This window comes from Zea mays, chromosome 5 (genome assembly GCF_902167145.1).
Source record: "Zea mays cultivar B73 chromosome 5, Zm-B73-REFERENCE-NAM-5.0, whole genome shotgun sequence".
In the NCBI taxonomy this organism is placed as follows: domain Eukaryota; kingdom Viridiplantae; phylum Streptophyta; class Magnoliopsida; order Poales; family Poaceae; genus Zea; species Zea mays.
The window spans coordinates 23,573,431-23,593,239 of NC_050100.1; the positions used below are offsets into that span (position 1 = coordinate 23,573,431).

Here is a 19,809-nt window from a genome sequence, read left to right on the forward strand (position 1 = left end):
AGGAAGGGTCGGCCTAGCCTCGGCAAAGCCCGACCCTCCCTCGGGGGCTAAAAGGGGGGAGACCCCCTCTGCGTCGAATTTTTCCTCGAAAAAGGATCTCTTTTTAGCAGGATTTCTTTCGTGCTTCTTGACTACTTCGGAAAGCGGATCCTGGAAACGACGGAGTACACGTAAGCAGCCAAGGCTGACCGAGCCGAGGGACTCCTACGCCTCCGGGATACGGATACCTCACTCATCACCTTCTGCGATAAGTAACTCGCGTTCGGATAAAGCGACTCCGTGGACCGAACAAGTCTTCACGTTCGGAAGCTCTCCTGTCGAAGCAGTCCTTCAAGCTTTCTCGACTAAGTCGGGGACAGGGCCTCATGGACGGGTGAAAGTACGCGTAAGCGGCAAAGCCGACCGAGCCGAGGGACTCCCACGCCTCTGGGATACGGATACCTCACTCGTCCCTTCCACGAGAAGCAACTCTCGCTCACACAAACATCCCTGTTACCGACAGAGAGTCCAGATGCTCGAAACAAGAGGAAAAAGGACGCAGCTTTGCAAGCACGGCGAGGGTGTGTTTTTTCTGGCCTCGGCGGCCGCAGAAGGCACACGCTACAAGACGATCTGATCCTGCAGGCTCGGGTCTTCACGCTGAAGGGAGCCGTAGCACCCTCGGCATCGACGACGTCTTCAGCAAAGTCCGACCCAGCCTCGGACGGCAGCGCGATCAAGGACTTCTCCGGGAATCCGGCCCGAGCAGGCGGCTCGGCCGGTTACCCCTGAGGCCTCGGCCAAGCATCTTCCAAGGGCGCCAGCCCGACCCGAGGCCTCGGCTGATCGACTCCGGCGTCGGCTCCGCTGACGGACAACCCGGCTAGGCTCCGGCCAACCAGGTTCCCATTCTCGAGCCAACTCCGCCTCTGTTCATACTGATATCGCTACCCCTGGCCTCGGCTCATCGAAGAGCGGCCGAGGGGTCTCTTGAACTAAGCTAGAGGAGCCCCAGACAACAAGGCCGATCGAGCCGAGGGATTCCTACGCCTCCGGGATACGAATACCTCATTCGTCACCTTGACACGGGGCGACCCATGCTTGGTAAAGCGGTTCAGATAATCAACAGGCGAGACTTAGTGCTCAAAAACGAGAAAAAAAACACGGCTCCGTGCCAAAATTACATACATGTTCAGGCCCCGACAGCCGCAATGAACAAACACACCGGCATTCGAGATGCCATTACAAACGGAACTCCGGTTCCCCCTCCGCAGGTACGAACAACCCCACTCCGAGGGGGAAGGCCTGCGGAGCAACGGAAGGCCGACGAACGGCGCGCTGTCACCTGCTCCAGCAGCGGCGACGACGACGACTTCTGCTCCGGGGGGTCGAACAGCGGCAGCACTGACCTCAGGGCGGATGCTGCTGCCAGGAGGCCCCCGCCCACGCCAAAACTCGTGAGGCAAGGACGGGCAGAAGGCCGTAGAGTTGGAGGTCAGTCCGTGGCCGGCCCGGCTATCGCGCCGGCGGAAGAACCTCTTCCAGCTGCCGTGGCGGACGCCGGCGCCGCGAGCGGCTCCGAAGCCACTCGCGTCTGAAGACCGGGCACGCTGCAGCTGCCAGCGCCACGGACAACAACCGCTCCTCCCCCCATCACTGAGTGAAGGAGCGGGCCGCCGCCCACGCGGGGGCCGACCTCAACTCGGCGCACTCCCCTCCCCAGCCCTGGTGATGAAAATCCTTGAGGCTGAGGGAGGGGCAGAGGCCGCAGCCCGGCTCGCTTTCCCCCACCATCAAGCCGGAGGTCGCCATCTCGGGTGACCGCCGGTGGGGGGGTGCAGCCGGGCTGCATGATGAAAATCCTTGAAGCCGAACGATGGCTGAGAGGTACCAACTCCCATGGAGTTGCGTTCCTCCAACGAGGAGGCGGAAAGACGGCGGGTACCCCCCATCCGGGGGCTTGGAAGATGGAAAGACGCGACGCATAAGGGAGGAAGAAGACATGGTTGCCTTCTGAAAGGAGTCTCCCTCCTTTTAAAGGCAACTCTCCCTACGTGCGCCCCCAGACGCCACGGGCTAAGTCTTCTCCAACACGCTCCAAGGCCCTCCCCTGCGACTCGGGGGCTGGGTCCCACATATCATGCAAACCGGCTCAGGGCAGAAGAAGCCAAACCGCCGCGCGTGGTGCGCACGACCGCCCAGCGGTTACAAGCGACCCCCCACTTTTGCCCAGACCAACGGGCGGAAGGGGCGGGCAGCCATGCAGGCGGCATGCAACCGCGCCAGGTGGACGCGCTTCTCTGACTTCTGACACGCCAGCTTGGAAGCCCAGGCCCACGCGTCAAGCAACCGGCGCGCCAGTTGCTGCATGCAAGCAACCGCACCGCCACTTGTGCCACCATCGCACATCTTCGGTTGCGGAGCCTATGCCGCGACTCGAGGCGACCCAGCGCACGACCCAGCAGCGCCAGCCTGGCGCGTTGGTCAAAGCGGCCGAAAGTGGGCCGGCAGTAATGGCGGTGGCAGGCGGGCGAGCGCAGCAGTCACGTCGTCAGCCGGGCTCACGTCCCATCCTGGGACAGCAAGAGAGCCTCCTCCCACGGCGTGAAGACGGTGCACCCGTGACCCGTTCCTCGAACGGATCGCGCACGCGCAACGGCCGCCCCGCCAACCACTCGCCCCGTCGCATTAACTCCACGGCGGGACACGCGGCGCCTCTGGCGGGAGAAGCGCGCGACGCTTCGCCTTCGCCGTAATAACCGCGTCAAAAAAGGTACGCCACGTCGTTCGATTTCGTATCCTTTTCCTTTTTCCTCTTTCTCTATCTCTTGCAACAGGGACCGGGAAAGGGGGATACCCCGAAAAGGATCCTTCTCCGCGAAGGAACCGGGCTCCGAGCCCCCCTACTGATCAGGGGTTCGAAGACTGGCCCTCCGAAGGGTTCAACAGTCGCCTCAGATCGCGTGGGCCCGACACCCACTACTGGTCAGGGGTTCGAAGGCCAGCCCCCCGAAGGGTTCCATGGCCGCCTCAGGCTACTCGGGCTCCGCGCCCATTACTGATCAGGGGTTCGAAGGCTGGCCCCCGAAGGGTTCACAGTCGCCTCAGACACCGAGCGAGGGATGACCAGGGGTACGTTCGATACATAACCGAGGCTCGGGCTGCGCTCCCGAGGTACCCTAGGACATTTCCGAGACCAGCGGGAACGATCTTGTAACGAAATCCCATCGGAGGGAGGCATCGAGCCCTCGGACCCCGTCGCCAGGGGACCGGGTCCGGCAAATCACCCGCAGGTACTTTTGGGCGTGCCTCTGGGCCCCTAGCCGACCCCCAACGAACGGGGCACGGATGTCCACTCGGATTACCCGCTTGCAGCTCACCGGAGACACCATGTTCGGTGCCCATCGAGGGTAACATGGCGCTCTCCCCCCTCCTCCTTGCGGAAAGGCGACGTAGGGGCGTATGTAAAAAAGCTGAGTCTGTCCCTGATCGTCCTCTCGCCCTGTGCAGAGGCTCGGGGGCTGCTCTCGCAAAACCGGCTCCGGCCAAACCGTTGACAGCGTCAACATACCAGCCCGAGAGCTTGGGCCCCGACCGTGCACCCGGGCTACGACCAGTTCGCATGAGGGAACGACCAGACCAACCGAAACATTACGCAAGGCATTAAGACCTCGAAGGAGTATAACCACTCCTCCGAGGCCTCGGGGGCTACACCCGGCGGGTGCGCTCGCGCGCACCCACCGGAACAAAATGCAACCGAGAAAGGCTGGTCCCCTTGCAAAAAAGTGCGACGAGAGCCTCCAAGCGAGTGCTAACACTCCCTTCGAGGCTCGGGGGCTACTGTCGGGGACCATAATTAGGGGTACCCTCAAGACGCCTAATTCTCAGCTGGTAACCCCCATCAGCATAAAGCTGCAAAGGCCTGATGGGTACGATTAAGTCAGGGATCAGTCCACACGAGTGACTCGATCACGCTTCACCCGAGCCTAGCCTCGACCGAGGGCAGCCGACCTCGAGAGACTTCCGTCTCGCCCGAGGCCCCCCTTTTAACGGCGGACACACCACCGGCTCGCCCGAGGCCTTGGCCTCGCTCAGAAGCAACCCTGACTAAATCGCCACACCGACTGACCAAGTTGCAGGAGCATTTAACGCAAAGGTGGCCTGACACCTTTATCCTGACACGCGCCCCCCGGCAGAGCCGAAGTGACCGCCGTCACTCCACCGCTCCACTGACCAATCTGACAGAAGGACAGCGCCGCCTGCGCCACTCCGACTGCAGTGCCACTCGACAGAGTGAGTCTGACAGGCAGTCAGGCCTTGCCAAAGGCGCCATAGCGAACTCCGCTCCGCCCGACCCCAGGGCTCGGACTCGGGCTAAGACCCGGAAGACGGCGAACTCCGCTCCGCCCGACCCCAGGGCTCGGACTCGGGCTAAGACCCGGAAGACGGCGAACTCCGCTCCGCCCGACCCCAGGGCTCGGACTCGGGCTAAGACCCGGAAGACGGCGAACTCCGCTCCACCCGACCCCAGGGCTCGGACTCGGGCTAAGACCCGGAAGACGGCGAACTCCGCTCCGCCCGACCCCAGGGCTCGGACTCGGGCTAAGACCCGGAAGACGACGAACTCCGCTCCGCCCGACCCTAGGGCTCAGACTCGGGCTAAGACCCGGAAGACGACGAAACTCCGCCTCGCCCGACCCCAGGGCTCGGACTCCGCCCTGGCCTCGGCCAAACGATCTCCGCCTCGCCCGACCCGGGGGCTCGGGCTCGGCCTCGGCAACGGAAGACAGACTCGACCTCGGCCTCGGAGGAGCCCCCACGTCGCCCTGCCTAGGGCACAGGCCCGCCACGTCAACAGGAAGCACCATCATCGTCCTACCCCGAATCGACTCGGGTCATGGAGAACAAGACCGGCGTCCCATCCGGCCAGCTCCGCCGGATGGGCAATGATGGCGCTCCACGAGCTCTGTGACGACGGCGGCCCTCAGCTCTCTTACGGAAGCAGGGCGACGTCAGCAAGGACTCGACCGCTCCAACAGCTGTCCCTCCGCCAGGCTCCGTCGCTCCTCCGACAGCCACGACATCACGCCAGCAAGGTGCCAAGACCTCTCCGGCTGCCACATTGGCATGTACCTAGGGCGCTAGCTCTCTCTCCGCTAGACACGTAGCACTCTGCTACACCCCCATTGTACACCTGGGTCCTCTCCTTACGACTATAAAAGGGAGGACCAGGGCCTTCTTAGAGAAGGTTGGCCGCGCGGGACCGAGGACGGGACAGGCGCTCTCTTGGGGCCGCTCGCTTCCCTCACCCGCGTGGACGCTTGTAACCCCCCTACTGCAAGCGCACCCGACCTAGGCGCGGGACGAACACGAAGGCCGCGGGACTTCCACCTCTCTCACGCCCGACTCCGGCCACCTCGCCTCTCCCCCCTTCGCGCTCGCCCACGCGCTCGACCCATCTGGGCTGGGGCACGCAACACACTCACTCGTCGGCTTAGAGACCCTGTCTCGAAACACCGACAATCATACATAGACCAAATAAGAGAAAGTTTGTGAGATCAAGTTTCTAAATTAAGTCTCATGAAGTCAAAGTTATAAAAAAGATAGATCAAAATATGGAGTGATTGCTAAAGTCAGACATCAATAAAAACTGGATGCGTTCTATATAAATTATGCTACCTCGTAGCAATTACTAACGTTTAAAACCAACAAATAACCTTTCATTTTGCTGTTAGTGTGACAAATCATTGCTGCTCCATCCAATTCAGCAACCTTAAACAACATGTAGTCCATTGCGCCAATGTGGTCTCAGAAACGACCTAATACTTGCAAGAGCCAAGAACGTCGTGCCGTGCTTGGGTTGTAGCCTCGGCCCGTAGTGCTCGCCCGGCCCGACACAATTATTTTTTTATTTTACAAAAAAACGTATATACCTATATACAATTTATATTCAATATTAAAAATATTTTAGCGTGATGTTCTACTGGTTAGACAGTTTCACCCAGTGTCTCCTGCCCTCCTGCACCGTTTTTAACATTTTACGCTGATTTAATTAAATGGATCGACGGGCTGGCCCGACACAGTTAGCGGGCCGGCATGACGTGCCTGTGCCATAGTTGTGGTCCGCGTGCATCTAGCCCGTGTCGGGCGTCGTTACGCTGATTTAATTAAATGAATCGACGGGCTAACGGGCTGGCCCGACACAGTTAGCAGGCCGGCATGACGTGCCTGTGCCATAGTTGTGGCCCGCGTGCATCTAGCCCGTGTCGGGCGTCGTTTGGCATCTATAAACGTGCACCGGATTAATTTGAATAGCTGTGAGGGGTTATTTGTAAAAAATGACGCATGACGACCGTTGAAACTGGTGCAACTGATGCTTTAAGTATAGTATAGACAACAATGGTCACGTAAGGAAAAGATACTGGTTCAACTGCATGCCATCTCGAGCCGGACCTCAAACTTAGGGGGTGTTTGAATGCACTAAAACTAATAGTTAGCCACTAAAATTAGTTGAGACATCCAAACACCGCTAGCTAAAATTAGTTTAACTATTAGCTATTTTTAGTAAATTTGTTAATAGTTATTTGTTAGCTAGCTAATTACACTAATAAATTTTAGCCAACTAACTATTAGTTTTAGTGCATTCAAACATCCTCTTAAACGGCCAACCAATCAGATAGTACGGGGAAAATATGACCGTGTGGCGTGTGCAGGTGCAGGTACACATTCACGCGAAGTACAGGTAAACGGGCACTCCGGACAGCATTACTATTTACTGCATCAGTACCACCTCCGTCACCAGAGCCGGCGCCGTCCGACTTCCGGCCATCTCAGGCACCCGAACTCCGCCCCGATCCCTTGCTTCAAAAAGCAAAAAACAACAACAAAAAAAGGACTGAAAGAGAAAGAACGCCGGAGCGGGAGCCTGACCCTGACGCCATCTCTCCATCCTTCTCCTCCTCCCTGGTTCAGATCTCTCATCGTCCCCCGCTGCATTCCATCCCGACCCCGTTTGCCACTGGTCACACCCTCTCCATCGCTTCCTGCCACCGACCACACCCTCTCGATCGCCATTCGCCACCGGCCAAATGGAGGCCATCCGGAAGCAGGCCTCAAAGTTCCGGGAGCAGGTGGCTCGGCAGCAGCAGGTGAGCGTGCCACGCCGCCCCTTTCTCAAGATCTCCGCCATCCGTTCCTCCGCGACCCGGCCGCGGGCTCGCACCGTCCGGCTCCCGCCCGTTCTTTTAACGCGGCTCCTTCGAGATCTGGTTGTCGTCTCTAGGTTTGTTATTGATCACTGATGCCGCCTCCGTGCTCGCGGCCGCACGTGTCCTGTTCCGCAGGCGGTGATGAAGCAGTTCGGGGGCGGGTACGGCGCAGACGGCGTGTTCGCGAACGAGGCCGAGGCGCAACAGCACTCCAAGCTCGAGAAGCTCTACATCTCCACGCGCGCCGCCAAGGTAATTTAAGTGGCGGATGATCCCCTCGTTGCTGTCCTTGCTTGGTACTTAAAACTCCGTCTAGGATCTGAATCTGCTTACATAATGTGTCGCCTTGTCGTTCCTCCCAGCACTTCCAAAGGGATATAGTTCGGGGCGTCGAGGGCTACATCGTCACGGGGTCGAAGCAAGTCGAAATCGGTGGACAGCTGAACTCCCGTGTCTCTTTTATTGAACACATGAAATTTGAATTCGGAATTGTTAGTGTAATGTGCTTTGTGTTGTTCAGGGAACAAGTTATGTGAGGATGGCAAGAAGTACGGCACCGAGAACACTTGTAGCAGTGGAAGCACACTGTCGAAGGCGGCGTTAAGTTTTGCTAAGGCACGATCCATGATGGAAAAGGAAAGGGGTAACCTGCTGAAAGCCCTTGGCACACAGGTATTAGTCATTGTTGCCTTTATACCCGTGATGTATGAATGCACTGGATTATGGAATATGAGCCATATATGTGTTCCACATTACACTTGGAACAATTCCTAATTTGTGATGTACTGATAGGATAGTAATATATGTTAGGGTGATTTGTTCTAATTAAATACCATGTAAATTGCTCATGTTATGTAAGTGCATCTAGAACTTGCAACGGTTAAATACTTGTAGTGGATTGAAACTACCAGTCAACAGTTAAATACTGAAGAGGATTGATAGTGTCAGTTTTAGGACCTTTTCTTAATTTCTTGTTCTTATGTTTAATGAGAGTCCAAATTTTACCCGTAAGTGCCATAATATCCTTTCATACTTCGTACATTTTTTTCTAACAATCAAACCCGGACAAAGCTTGTTTTAAGTGAAGCGAACTGACATCAGGTTGCAGAACCTCTGAGGGCTATGGTTATGGGAGCTCCTTTGGAGGATGCTCGCCACCTTGCTCAAAGGTACGACAGAATGCGTCAAGAAGCTGAAGCGCAGGTGATTTCACTATGTATTACACTATTGCATAATGAGTTTACCTTTACCTTTTGTCTTTGTATCTCTTTATTAACAAGGGGGCATATTCATTGTCACTTTTGTTTCTGGTGCCAAGCAGTATTTACATGAATCTTACTAACTCAAATATACATGGTAGCAAGGTTATTAATCGGCTAGTTGTCACTAATCACGATGTTACTGACCAGGCGACTAATGGCGATCAGTCAACGACCAGGCCAACTAATCAACCTTGGTCGGTCTAGTCGTCTATATAATCATTTTGTACATATCAGGACATATGTTTAGGGATACATACCACATACTATATTACTTATATAATATAAATCAAGCATCAAAGCAGTATTGCAGCAGAGTGCAGAGGAAAGAGCTGTGAGTGTGACCCAGCCTATGTTTTCTGGTCGAGCGACCAGCTGGTCGACCTAGGGGTCCGACTAGGTGACTAATCTCGATTAGTCAACGACTAGGTCGACTAATCGACCTCTGGTCGACAGTGGTCGTCCTGTTTATCCAGGACATATGTATAGAGTATATATATGGTATATTAGACCATATATGTATAGAATATATAACATAGTATAGAGTATATAACATAATATATAACTATATATAAAGTGTAAACATGACATGAATTCTGCAATACTCATTTAAGAAAAGATATTTGTTCATCCAAAAGTAATGCAGGTGTTCAAAATAACAAAGAAACACTTACTACCACACTACCAGTGGCCTAAAGATCTTCATCCAACTGAAATTCATCAACAGCAGCAGCTCTCCTTCCACCTGATTCATGTTCACCTTCATCATCGTTTATTTGTCTTGCTGCCTCTTGTTCTTGTTGTTCATCTTCAGCAGAAGAATTGTCATCTTCTTCACGTATGTCTTGAACTGTAGTTGCTGCATTTCTGGGCTGCCCCCAAAAAAAGCCCACAAAATTTTTTACAGGTTCGGACCCTGGTCGCTCAGAAGCGCCTGATCGAGTGACTAATCGTCCCTAGTCGTCGACTAGTCGGACGACCAGGGCGATCAGGTGTTCTGATCGGGTTGGCTTCCCTAATCGGCCACCCTAAACCGATTACCGACTAGCTCGACTAATCGCGATTAGTCGGAAGACTTGAAAACACAGGACCCAGCAATGACTCACATCTGGAGGAGTTCATCTTCGTGCTCCCTTGGACTTGGATTGACATAGCTCAGGTGGAGAAGAGAATCAGCAAGCTTCCTCTGTGGCCTGTCAGTCCACAAGCTTCCATGGATCCCTGCAACTTGCACGCCCCATGAGATTCCCTGTGTCCTGTGCACTGATGGCTACAGCAAGGAAGAGAGGCAGCATCAGGAGAGAGGAGCCATGGGCGCACGGCAGCTGGAACTAGAAGGGAGGATGAGAAGAAATGCAGCTCCAGCATGGCAGGACCACATGAATGGCTTCAGAGGCGGCTAGTAGCCGTCACACAGGGTGGCGGCTTGTGCTTCAGGTATCTCACGGGGTGAGGAGGTGAGGGAGTATGAGTGGGAGGTACAGGAGAGAAATCCTATTGGGCTTGAGCCAAGCAGCTAGCCCAGTAAGTTTAGTCGGCCAAAACAGCTAGTCAGATGATTACTTAGGTTACCAGGTTTCTGATCTCTGGTCGAGCCGGAGTGCCGAGTCGAGTGTTGGGGACCCGCCCGGACGATTAATCAGATGACTAGATAACATTGCATGGTACACCTTAAGTTTCTCATAGTTAACTTAACTGATAAAACATTTAGAATCAAGGCATCTTATTTTAGGATATGACATATGAGTAATCTGACTAGTGCCATATTTGATGCATGGGTGTAACTTTCTTTTCTTTTTTTGGTACACCTGTGCTAGAATTCAAAACTGTGTGTTCTGTTTTCAGCTGAGCTTTTAGTCTGTTCTCTGTTGCACTGAGACCAGATGAAGTAGTTGAGCACTTGAGACATGACTAAAATAATCAATTGGTGTAGCAAGTAGTTATGTTGATAACTTACTAATCAATATCATTTTCAGATTTGGTTTTACTCGGCCAGGGAGGGAAAGACCGTCCTCCCGGTAATATATTAAGAAGAGACTAAAACATGATCTCGGCTGAGAAAATCCCCGAACCCTAGCCCCCTATCGCTAGCGGGCCATCACCGCCCACTCTGCAATGGCCCAGTCAGATTTGGTTTTAAATGTGCAGTGATAATCGAACCAGACCCTCGCCCCTTCTTGAAATTACATTGTTGAGAATTTTTTTCTCCACTTATTCTTCTTTCCAAATATTGCTCAGCCACTTGCGTTTCCCATTTTATTCACAAAGCTTTTTAGTTCTATAACTTGAAGCCACTTAGGCATACTATATAGTTCTTTTTTTTTGTTCCTGTGATGAACTGAGAGAGTTGGTTTTTGAGTTCTGCAGGCTATTGAAGTTTCGAAGCGCCAAATGAAACTAAGAGAGGCGTCTGGAAATAGTGATATGGTTTCAAGGCTAGAAGCAGCTGAGTCAAAGCTGCAAGAGTTGAAATCGAATATGGGGGTATTGGGCAAAGAAGCTGTTGCAGCAATGACTGCCGTTGAGGCCCAACAGCAAAGATTGACCTTGCAGCGTCTTATTGCATTGGTACATTATTTGTCTAGTTGGGTGATTTGGGCCACTTGACTTTTTGTTTGTTTGTCTTGAAGTTGTCTATTGTGTCTCATAACATTTGTGGACTTAATTGAAGGTTGAATCAGAGAGAAACTACCACCAAAAGGTCCTACAAATTCTTGATCAACTTGAGAGAGAGGTCTGATGGTTTCACATCCACATCCTTTCCATCCTTGCCCATTGTGCTAAAGAAAGTTTACAACTTCGAGAAAAATCTGGTCGGTTATGTTATCTTGATTGAGCTTTCTTATTTTTTTTCTAGATGGTATCTGAGCGCCAAAGAATCGAAGGAGCACCTCCGGTGGTTGAGAGTTCCATGCCTCCACCGCCTGCATATGAAGAAGTCAATGGTATATTCATGAGAAATACAGTTGCAGAATTGGTCGAGACTGTGGAGTATTTCTTGGCTGAGGTAACTTGTTTCGTCACATTGCACAAGTTCGTAGCTGCCAGGCGCTAGCTCTTGATTTTTACCCATATAATAATCTACATATTTGTTGTCATTTTTCTTCGGTAGGCAATCCAGTCATACCAAGCCGAAAGCGATACCGAGCTCAACCTTTCAACTGGTGACTACATAGTGGTCCGAAAGGTAGTGCTTTCAGATTTCTCTTACACGTCATTTACGAATTGCTCATGTAGTCATGTTATGCTGCGGCCAGCTTCACACATATTGGTTGCCCATTTCATGAGTATCTCAATCACATTTCACATTGTACCCGAACTTGATTACCGAATTTACATAAAAAACCCTTTCCTAATCAGGTGTCGAACAATGGATGGGCCGAAGGTGAATGCAGGGGGAAAGCTGGTTGGTTCCCCTACGACTACATCGAGAAACGGGAGCGTGTGCTTGCAAGTAAAGTCGCCCAAGTTTTCTAAGTCTTCCGCTGAGCCATGTAGTATCCCCGGGGTTGTACAATGTGTGTTGTTTATGCTTGTCATCTTCAGAGAATCAGAGGAGATCTGTAATTTTGCTGAAAGCTGCCTGTTGGGTGGTTTGTTTCTGCCTGGCCGCCTCAATTGTTCAAATTCATGTGGCAGGAACTGAATATATTCATTCTTCAGTTATCCTGTCTATATATATATATATACATATATATATATATATATATATATATATATATATATATATATATATATATATATATATATATATATATATATATATATATATATATATATATATATATATATATATATAGAGATTGTAGATTGTATATTAGGAGCCCTGGGCTTCCAATAACTAAAGGAAGCCTGGCCCAGACAGTGCAATCCGGTCGAGCCGGACCACATCCGGACGTCTATAAAATAGGACCCGGAGTGCTAGGGTTTAATTTTTGATGCCCCATCTCGATTCATTAGCGACGGCGGTTGCCCGATAGCGTACGCGCGGCGGACCCCGGCCAGTGGCTGCGGTGGCCGTGGCTCCCCGACCTCGACATGCGGTGGCGGCGGTTTCCAGGCCGGCGGTGGCGGCCCTCGATCCAGAGGGCGAGCGGCGGCAGCGCCCTTGTGCGGCGATGACGGATCCCAGGCCGGTGGCCGCAACTCCATTACCTCGACGCGCGGTGGCGGAGGTTCCTCGATCCGCAGCGAGGCCCTTGTGCGGGCAAGCGGCGGCGTCCCCGAAGCCCCGAGGAGGCAGCATGATAGTCGCCTAGAGGGGGGGTGAATAGGGCGAAACTGAAATTTACAAATATAAACACAACTACAAGCCGGGGTTAGTGTTAGTAATAATAAATGAGTCCGCAAGAGAGGGCGCAAAACAAATCCCAAGCGAATAAGCAAATGAGACACGGAGATTTGTTTTACCGAGGTTCGGTTCTTGCAAACCTACTCCCCGTTGAGGAGGCCACAAAGGCCGGGTCTCTTTCAACCCTTCCCTCTCTCAAACGGTCCCACGGACCGAGTGAGCTTCTCTTCTCTAATCCAAGCCGGTAACAAAATTTCCCCGCAAGGGCCACCACACAATTGGTGCCTCTTGCCTTGATTACAATGGAGTTGTGATCTCAAGAACAAGTGAGAAAGAAAAGAAGCAATCCAAGCGCAAGAGCTCAAATGAACACGGCAAATCACTCTCTCTAGTCACTAGGGTTTTGTGTGGAATTGGAGAGGATTTGATCTCTTTGAATGTGTCTAGAATTGAATGCCTAGAGCTCTTGTAGTAGTTGAGAAGTGGAAAACTTGGATGCAATGAATGGTGGGGTGGTTGGGGTATTTATAGCCCCAACCACCAAAAGTGACCGTTGGCTGGAGGCGTCTGCTCGATGGCGCACCGGACAGTCCGGTGCACACCGGACAGTCCGGTGCCCCTGCCACGTCATCACTGCCGTTGGATTCTAGCCGTTGGAGCTTCTGACTTGTGGGCCCGCCTGGGTGTCCGGTGCACACCGGACATGTACTGTTTGATGTCCGGTGCACCGACATGGGCGATTCTGACTTCTGCGCGCGCTGCGCGCGCATTTAATGCACCGCAGGGAGCCGTTGGCGCCGCAGGGAGCCGTTGCTCCGCTGGCACACCGGACAGTCCGGTGTACACCGGACAGTCCGGTGAATTATAGCGGAGCGGCTGCCACGCGAACCCGAGGCTGGCGAGTTCAGGAGGCCGAGCTTCCTTGGAGCACCGGACATGTCCGGTGCACACCGGACAGTCCGGTGAATTATAGCGCGCCGTCTTCCGAGAAATCCCGAGGGTGAAGAGTTTGAGTCTGAGTTCCCTGGTGCACCGGACAGGTACTGTTCACTGTCCGGTGGCACACCGGACAGTCCGGTGCGCCAGACCAGGGGTGCCCTCGGTTGCCCCTTTGCTCCTTTATTGAATCCAACACTTGATCTTTTTATTGGCTAGATGTGAACCTTTTGCACTTGTATAACTTATACACTAGAGCAAACTAGTCAGTCCAATATTTGTGTTGGGCAATTCAACCACCAAAATTATTTAGGAACTAGGTGTAAGCCTAATTCCCTTTCAATCTCCCCCTTTTTGGTGATTGATGCCAACACAAACCAAAGCAAATATAGAAGTGCATAATTGAACTAGTTTGCATAATGTAAGTGAAAAGGTTACTTGGAATTGAGCCAATATAACTACTTACAAGATATGCAAGGAATGTTTCTTTCTTATATAACATTTTGGACCACGTTTGCACCACATGTTTTGTTTTTGCAAATTCTTTTTGTAAATCCATTTCAAAGATCTTTTGCAAATAGTCAAAGGTACATGAATAAGAGTTTGCAAAGCATTTTCAAGATTTGAAATTGTCTCCCCCTATTTCAAATGCTTTTCCTTTGACTAAACAAAACTCCCCCTAAAAGAGATCCACCTCTTAGTGTTCAAGAGGGTTTTGATATACCATTTCTGAAATACTACTTTCTCCCCCTTTTGAACACAATAGGATACCAAATGATAAAGACGTTTGGAAAGCACTAAGTTTTTGAATTTGGTGGTGGTGGTGCGGTCCTTTTGCTTTGGGCTCATTTCTCCCCCTTTTTGGCATGAATCGCCAAAAACGGAATCATTAGAGCCCTCGAAGTGCAATCTTCCCCTTTGGTCATAAATAAGTGAGTTAAGATTATACCAAAGACGAAGTCCTTTTGCGTTTGAGCTTTTACTCTCTCCCCCAAGGATGAAGTCCTTTTCCTTGATGCTCATTTCTCCCCCAAAGAAGAGAGAGTTGCTCGGAGTGGTGGCGAAGTATGAGTTACGGAGTGGAAGCCTTTGTCTTCGCCGAAGACTCCAATTCCCTTTCAATATACCTATGACTTGGTTTGAAATAAACTTGAAAACACATTAGTCATAGCATATAAAAGAGATATGATCAAAGGTATTCAAAAGAGCTATGTGTGCAAGCTTAGCAAAAGAAATTTCTAGAATCAAGAATATTGAGCTCATGCCTAAGTCTGGTAAAAGATTGTTCATCAAGTGGCTTGGTAAAGATATCGGCTAATTGATCTTTAGTATTAATGTAAGAAATCTCGATATCCCCCTTTTGTTGGTGATCCCTAAGAAAATGATACCGAATGGCTATGTGCTTAGTGCGGCTATGCTCGACGGGATTGTCGGCCATTTTGATTGCACTCTCATTATCACATAGCAAAGGAACTTTGGTTAATTTGTAACCGTAGTCCCGCAGGGTTTGCCTCATCCAAAGCAATTGCGCGCAACAATGTCCTGCGGCAATGTACTCGGCTTCGGCGGTGGAAAGAGCGACCGAATTTTGCTTCTTTGAAGCCCAAGACACCAAGGATCTTCCCAAGAACTGGCAAGTCCCCGATGTGCTCTTCCTATTGATTTTGCACCCCGCCCAATCGGCATCCGAATAACCAAGTAAATCAAATGTGGATCCCCGAGGGTACCAAAGCCCAAACTTAGGTGTATAAGCCAAATATCTCAAGATTCGTTTTACGGCCGTAAGGTGGGATTCCTTAGGGTCGGATTGGAATCTTGCACACATGCAAACGGAAAGCATAATGTCCGGTCGAGATGCACATAAATAAAGCAATGAACCAATCATCGACCGGTATACCTTTTGATCCACGGACTTACCTCCCGTGTCGAGGTCGAGATGCCCATTAGTTCCCATGGGTGTCTTGATGGGTTTGGCATCCTTCATCCCAAACTTAGCAAGAATGTCTTGAGTGTACTTCGTTTGGCTAATGAAGGTGCCCTCTTGGAGTTGCTTGACTTGGAATCCTAGAAAATACTTCAACTCCCCCATCATTGACATCTCGAATTTCTGTGTCATGATCCTACTAAACTCTTCACATGTAGACTCGTTAGTAGACCCAAATATAATATCATCAACATAAATTTGGCATACAAACAAGTCATTTTCAAGAGTTTTAGTAAAGAGTGTAGGATCGGCCTTGCCGACTTTGAAGCCATTTGCAATAAGGAAATCTCTAAGGCATTCATACCATGCTCTTGGGGCTTGCTTGAGCCCATAAAGCGCCTTAGAGAGCCTATAAACATGGTTAGGATACTCACTGTCTTCAAAGCCGGGAGGTTGCTCAACATAGACCTCTTCCTTGATTGGTCCATTGAGGAAGGCACTCTTCACGTCCATTTGATAAAGCTTGAAGCCATGGTAAGTAGCATAGGCTAATAATATGCGAATTGACTCAAGCCTAGCTACGGGTGCATAGGTTTCACCGAAATCCAAACCTTCGACTTGTGAATACCCTTTGGCTACGAGTCGAGCTTTGTTCCTTGTCACCACACCATGCTCATCTTGCTTGTTGCGGAAGACCCATTTGGTTCCTACAACATTTTGGTTAGGACGTGGAACTAAATGCCAGACCTCATTCCTCGTGAAATTGTTGAGCTCCTCTTGCATCGCCACCACCCAATCCGAATCTTGGAGAGCTTCCTCTACCCTGTGTGGCTCAATAGAGGAAACAAAAGAGTAATGTTCACAAAAATGAGCAACCCGAGATCGAGTAGTTACCCCCTTATGAATGTCGCCGAGGATGGTGTCGACGGGGTGATCTCGTTGGATTGCTTGGTGGACTCTTGGGTGTGGCGGTCTTGGTTCTTCCTCATCCTCCTTTTCTTGATCATTTGTATCTCCCCCTTGATCATTGCTATCATCTTGAGGTGGCTCGTCTTCTTGATTTTGCTCTTCATCATTTTGAGCCTCATCCTCATTTTGAGTTGGTGGAGATGCTTGCATGGAGGAGGATGGTTGATCTTGTGTACTTGGAGGCTCTTCGGATTCCTTAGGACACACATCCCCGATGGACATGTTCCTTAGCGCGATGCATGGAGCCTGTTCTTCACCTATCTCATCAAGATCAACTTGCTCTACTTGAGAGCCGTTAGTTTCATCAAACACAACGTCACAAGAGACTTCAACTAGTCCAGTGGACTTGTTAAAGACCCTATATGCCCTTGTGTTTGAGTCATAACCAAGTAAAAAGCCTTCTACAGTTTTAGGAGCAAATTTAGATTTTCTACCTCTTTTAATAAGAATGAAGCATTTGCTACCAAAAACTCTAAAATATGAAATGTTGGGCTTTTTACCGGTTAGGAGTTCATATGATGTCTTCTTGAGGATTCGGTGAAGATATAACCGGTTGATGGCGTAGCAGGCGGTGTTGACCGCTTCGGCCCAAAACCGGTCCGGTGTCTTGTACTCATCAAGCATGGTTCTTGCCATGTCCAATAGAGTTCGATTCTTCCTCTCCACTACACCATTTTGTTGTGGCGTGTAGGGAGAGGAGAACTCATGCTTGATGCCCTCCTCCTCAAGGAAGCCTTCAATTTGAGAGTTCTTGAACTCCGTCCCGTTGTCGCTTCTTATTTTCTTGATCCTTAAGCCGAACTCATTTTGAGCTCGTCTCAAGAATCCCTTTAAGGTCTCTTGGGTTTGAGATTTTTCCTGTAAAAAGAATACCCAAGTGAAGCGAGAATAATCATCCACAATAACAAGACAATACTTACTCCCGCCGATACTTATGTAAGCAATCGGGCCGAATAGATCCATGTGGAGTAGCTCAAGCGGCCTGTCGGTCGTCATGATGTTCTTGTGTGGATGATGGACTCCAACTTGCTTCCCTGCCTGGCATGCGCTACAAATCCTGTCTTTCTCAAAATGAACATTTGTTAATCCTAAAATGTGCTCTCCCTTTAGAAGCTTATGAAGATTCTTCATCCCAACATGGGCTAGTCGACGATGCCAGAGCCAACCCATGTTAGTCTTAGCAATTAAGCAAGTGTCGAGTTCAGCTCTATCAAAATCTACCAAGTATAGCTGACCCTCTAACACTCCCTTAAATGCTATTGAATCATCACTTCTTCTAAAGACAGTGACACCTACATCAGTAAAAAGACAGTTGTAGCCCATTTGACATAATTGGGAAACAGAAAGCAAGTTGTAATCTAATGAATCAACAAGAAAAACATTGGAAATGGAATGGTCAGGTGAAATAGCAATTTTACCCAAACCTTTGACCAACCCTTGATTTCCATCCCCGAATGTGATAGCTCGTTGGGGATCTTGGTTTTTCTCATATGAGGAGAACATCCTTTTCTCCCCTGTCATGTGGTTTGTGCACCCGCTATCGAGTATCCAACTTGAGCCCCCGGATGCATAAACCTACAAAACAATTTTAGTTCTTGACTTTAGGTACCCAAACGGTTTTGGGTCCTTTGGCATTAGAAACAAGAACTTTGGGTACCCAAACACAAGTCTTGGAACCCTTGTGTTTGCCCCCAACAAATTTGGCAACTACCTTGCCGGATTTGCTAGTAAGCACATAAGATGCATCAAAAGTTTTAAATGAAATGGCATGATCATTTGATGCATTAGGAATTTTCTTCTTAGGCAACTTAGCATGGGTTGGTTGCCTAGAGCTAGATGTCTCACCCTTATACATATAAGCATGATTAGGGCCAGAGTGAGACTTCCTAGAATGAATCTTTCTAATTTTGCTCTCAGGATAGCCGGCAGGGTACAAAATGTAACCCTCGTTATCCTGAGGCATGGGAGCCTTGCCCTTAACAAAGTTAGATAAGTTCTTTGGAGGAGCATTAAGTTTGACATTGTCTCCCCTTTGGAAGCCAATGCCATCCTTGATGCCAGGGCGTCTCCCATTATAAAGCATGCTACGAGCAAATTTAAATTTCTCATTTTCTAAGTTGTGCTCGGCAATTTTAGCATCTAATATTGCTATATGATCATTTTGATTTTTAATTAAAGCCATGTGATCATGAATAGCATTAATATCAACATCTCTACATCTAGTACAAATGGAAACATGCTCAATGGTAGATGTAGAGGGTTTGCAAGATTTTAATTCTACAACCTTAGCATGCAACATTTCATTCTTAGTTCTAAGGTCGGAAATAGTAGCATTGCAAACATCAAAATCTTTAGCCTTAGCAATTAAATTTTCATTCTCTAATCTAAGGCTAGCAAGAGATGCATTCAATTCATCAATCTTAGCAAGCAAGTCAATGTTATCATCTCTAAGATTGGGAATTGACACATTACAAACATGTGAATCAACCTTAGCATTTAAAATAGCATTTTCATTTCTAAGGTTGTCAATCATCTCACGGCAAGTGCTTAGCTCACTAGACAATTTTTCACATTTTTCTACTTCTAGAGCATAAGCCTTTTTAACCTTAACATGTTTCTTGTTTTCTTTAATTAGACAATCCTCTTGGGAGTCCAAAAGATCATCCTTTTCATGAATAGCACTAATCAATTCATTTAGTTTTTCTTTTTGCTCCATGTTAAGATTGGCAAAGAGAATACGCAAATTATCCTCCTCATCACTAGCATTTTCATCACTGGAAGATTCATATTTAGTGGAGGAGTTGGATTTAACCTTCTTCTTTTTGCCGTCCCTTGCCATGAGGCACTTGTGGCCGACGTTGGGGAAGAGGAGTCCCTTGGTGACGGCGATGTTGGCGGCGTCCTCGTCGTCGGAGGAGTCGCTTGAGCTTTCGTCGGAATCCCATTCCCGACAAACATGGGCATCGCCGCCCTTCTTCTTGTAGTACCTTTTCTTCTCCTTTCTTCTCCCCTTCTTGTCGTCGCCTCGGTCACTGTCACTAGATATAGGACATTTAGCAATAAAATGACCGGGCTTACCACACTTGTAGCAAACCTTCTTGGAGCGGGACTTGTAGTCCTTCCCCCTCCTTTGCTTGAGGATTTGGCGGAAGCTCTTGATGACGAGCGCCATTTCCTCATTGTCGAGCTTGGAGGCGTCTATTGGTTGTCTACTTGGTGTAGACTCCTCCTTCTTCTCCTCCG

At 49.9% G+C, this 19,809-nt stretch overlaps 1 protein-coding gene across 1 annotated transcript; it reads left to right on the forward strand.

The window, feature by feature from the left end:
- Window positions 1-6,787: 6,787 nt before the first annotated feature.
- On the forward strand, window positions 6,788-12,107 carry LOC100272839 (SH3 domain-containing protein 2). The gene is made up of 10 exons (NM_001360137.1): window positions 6,788-7,127; window positions 7,323-7,439; window positions 7,550-7,619; window positions 7,708-7,859; window positions 8,289-8,390; window positions 10,814-11,014; window positions 11,118-11,180; window positions 11,304-11,453; window positions 11,559-11,633; window positions 11,807-12,107. Exons 1-10 carry the CDS (start codon window positions 7,068-7,070, stop codon window positions 11,921-11,923), a joined length of 1,107 nt encoding a protein of 368 aa, NP_001347066.1. The 5' UTR covers window positions 6,788-7,067; the 3' UTR covers window positions 11,924-12,107.
- Window positions 12,108-19,809: the final 7,702 nt, after the last annotated feature.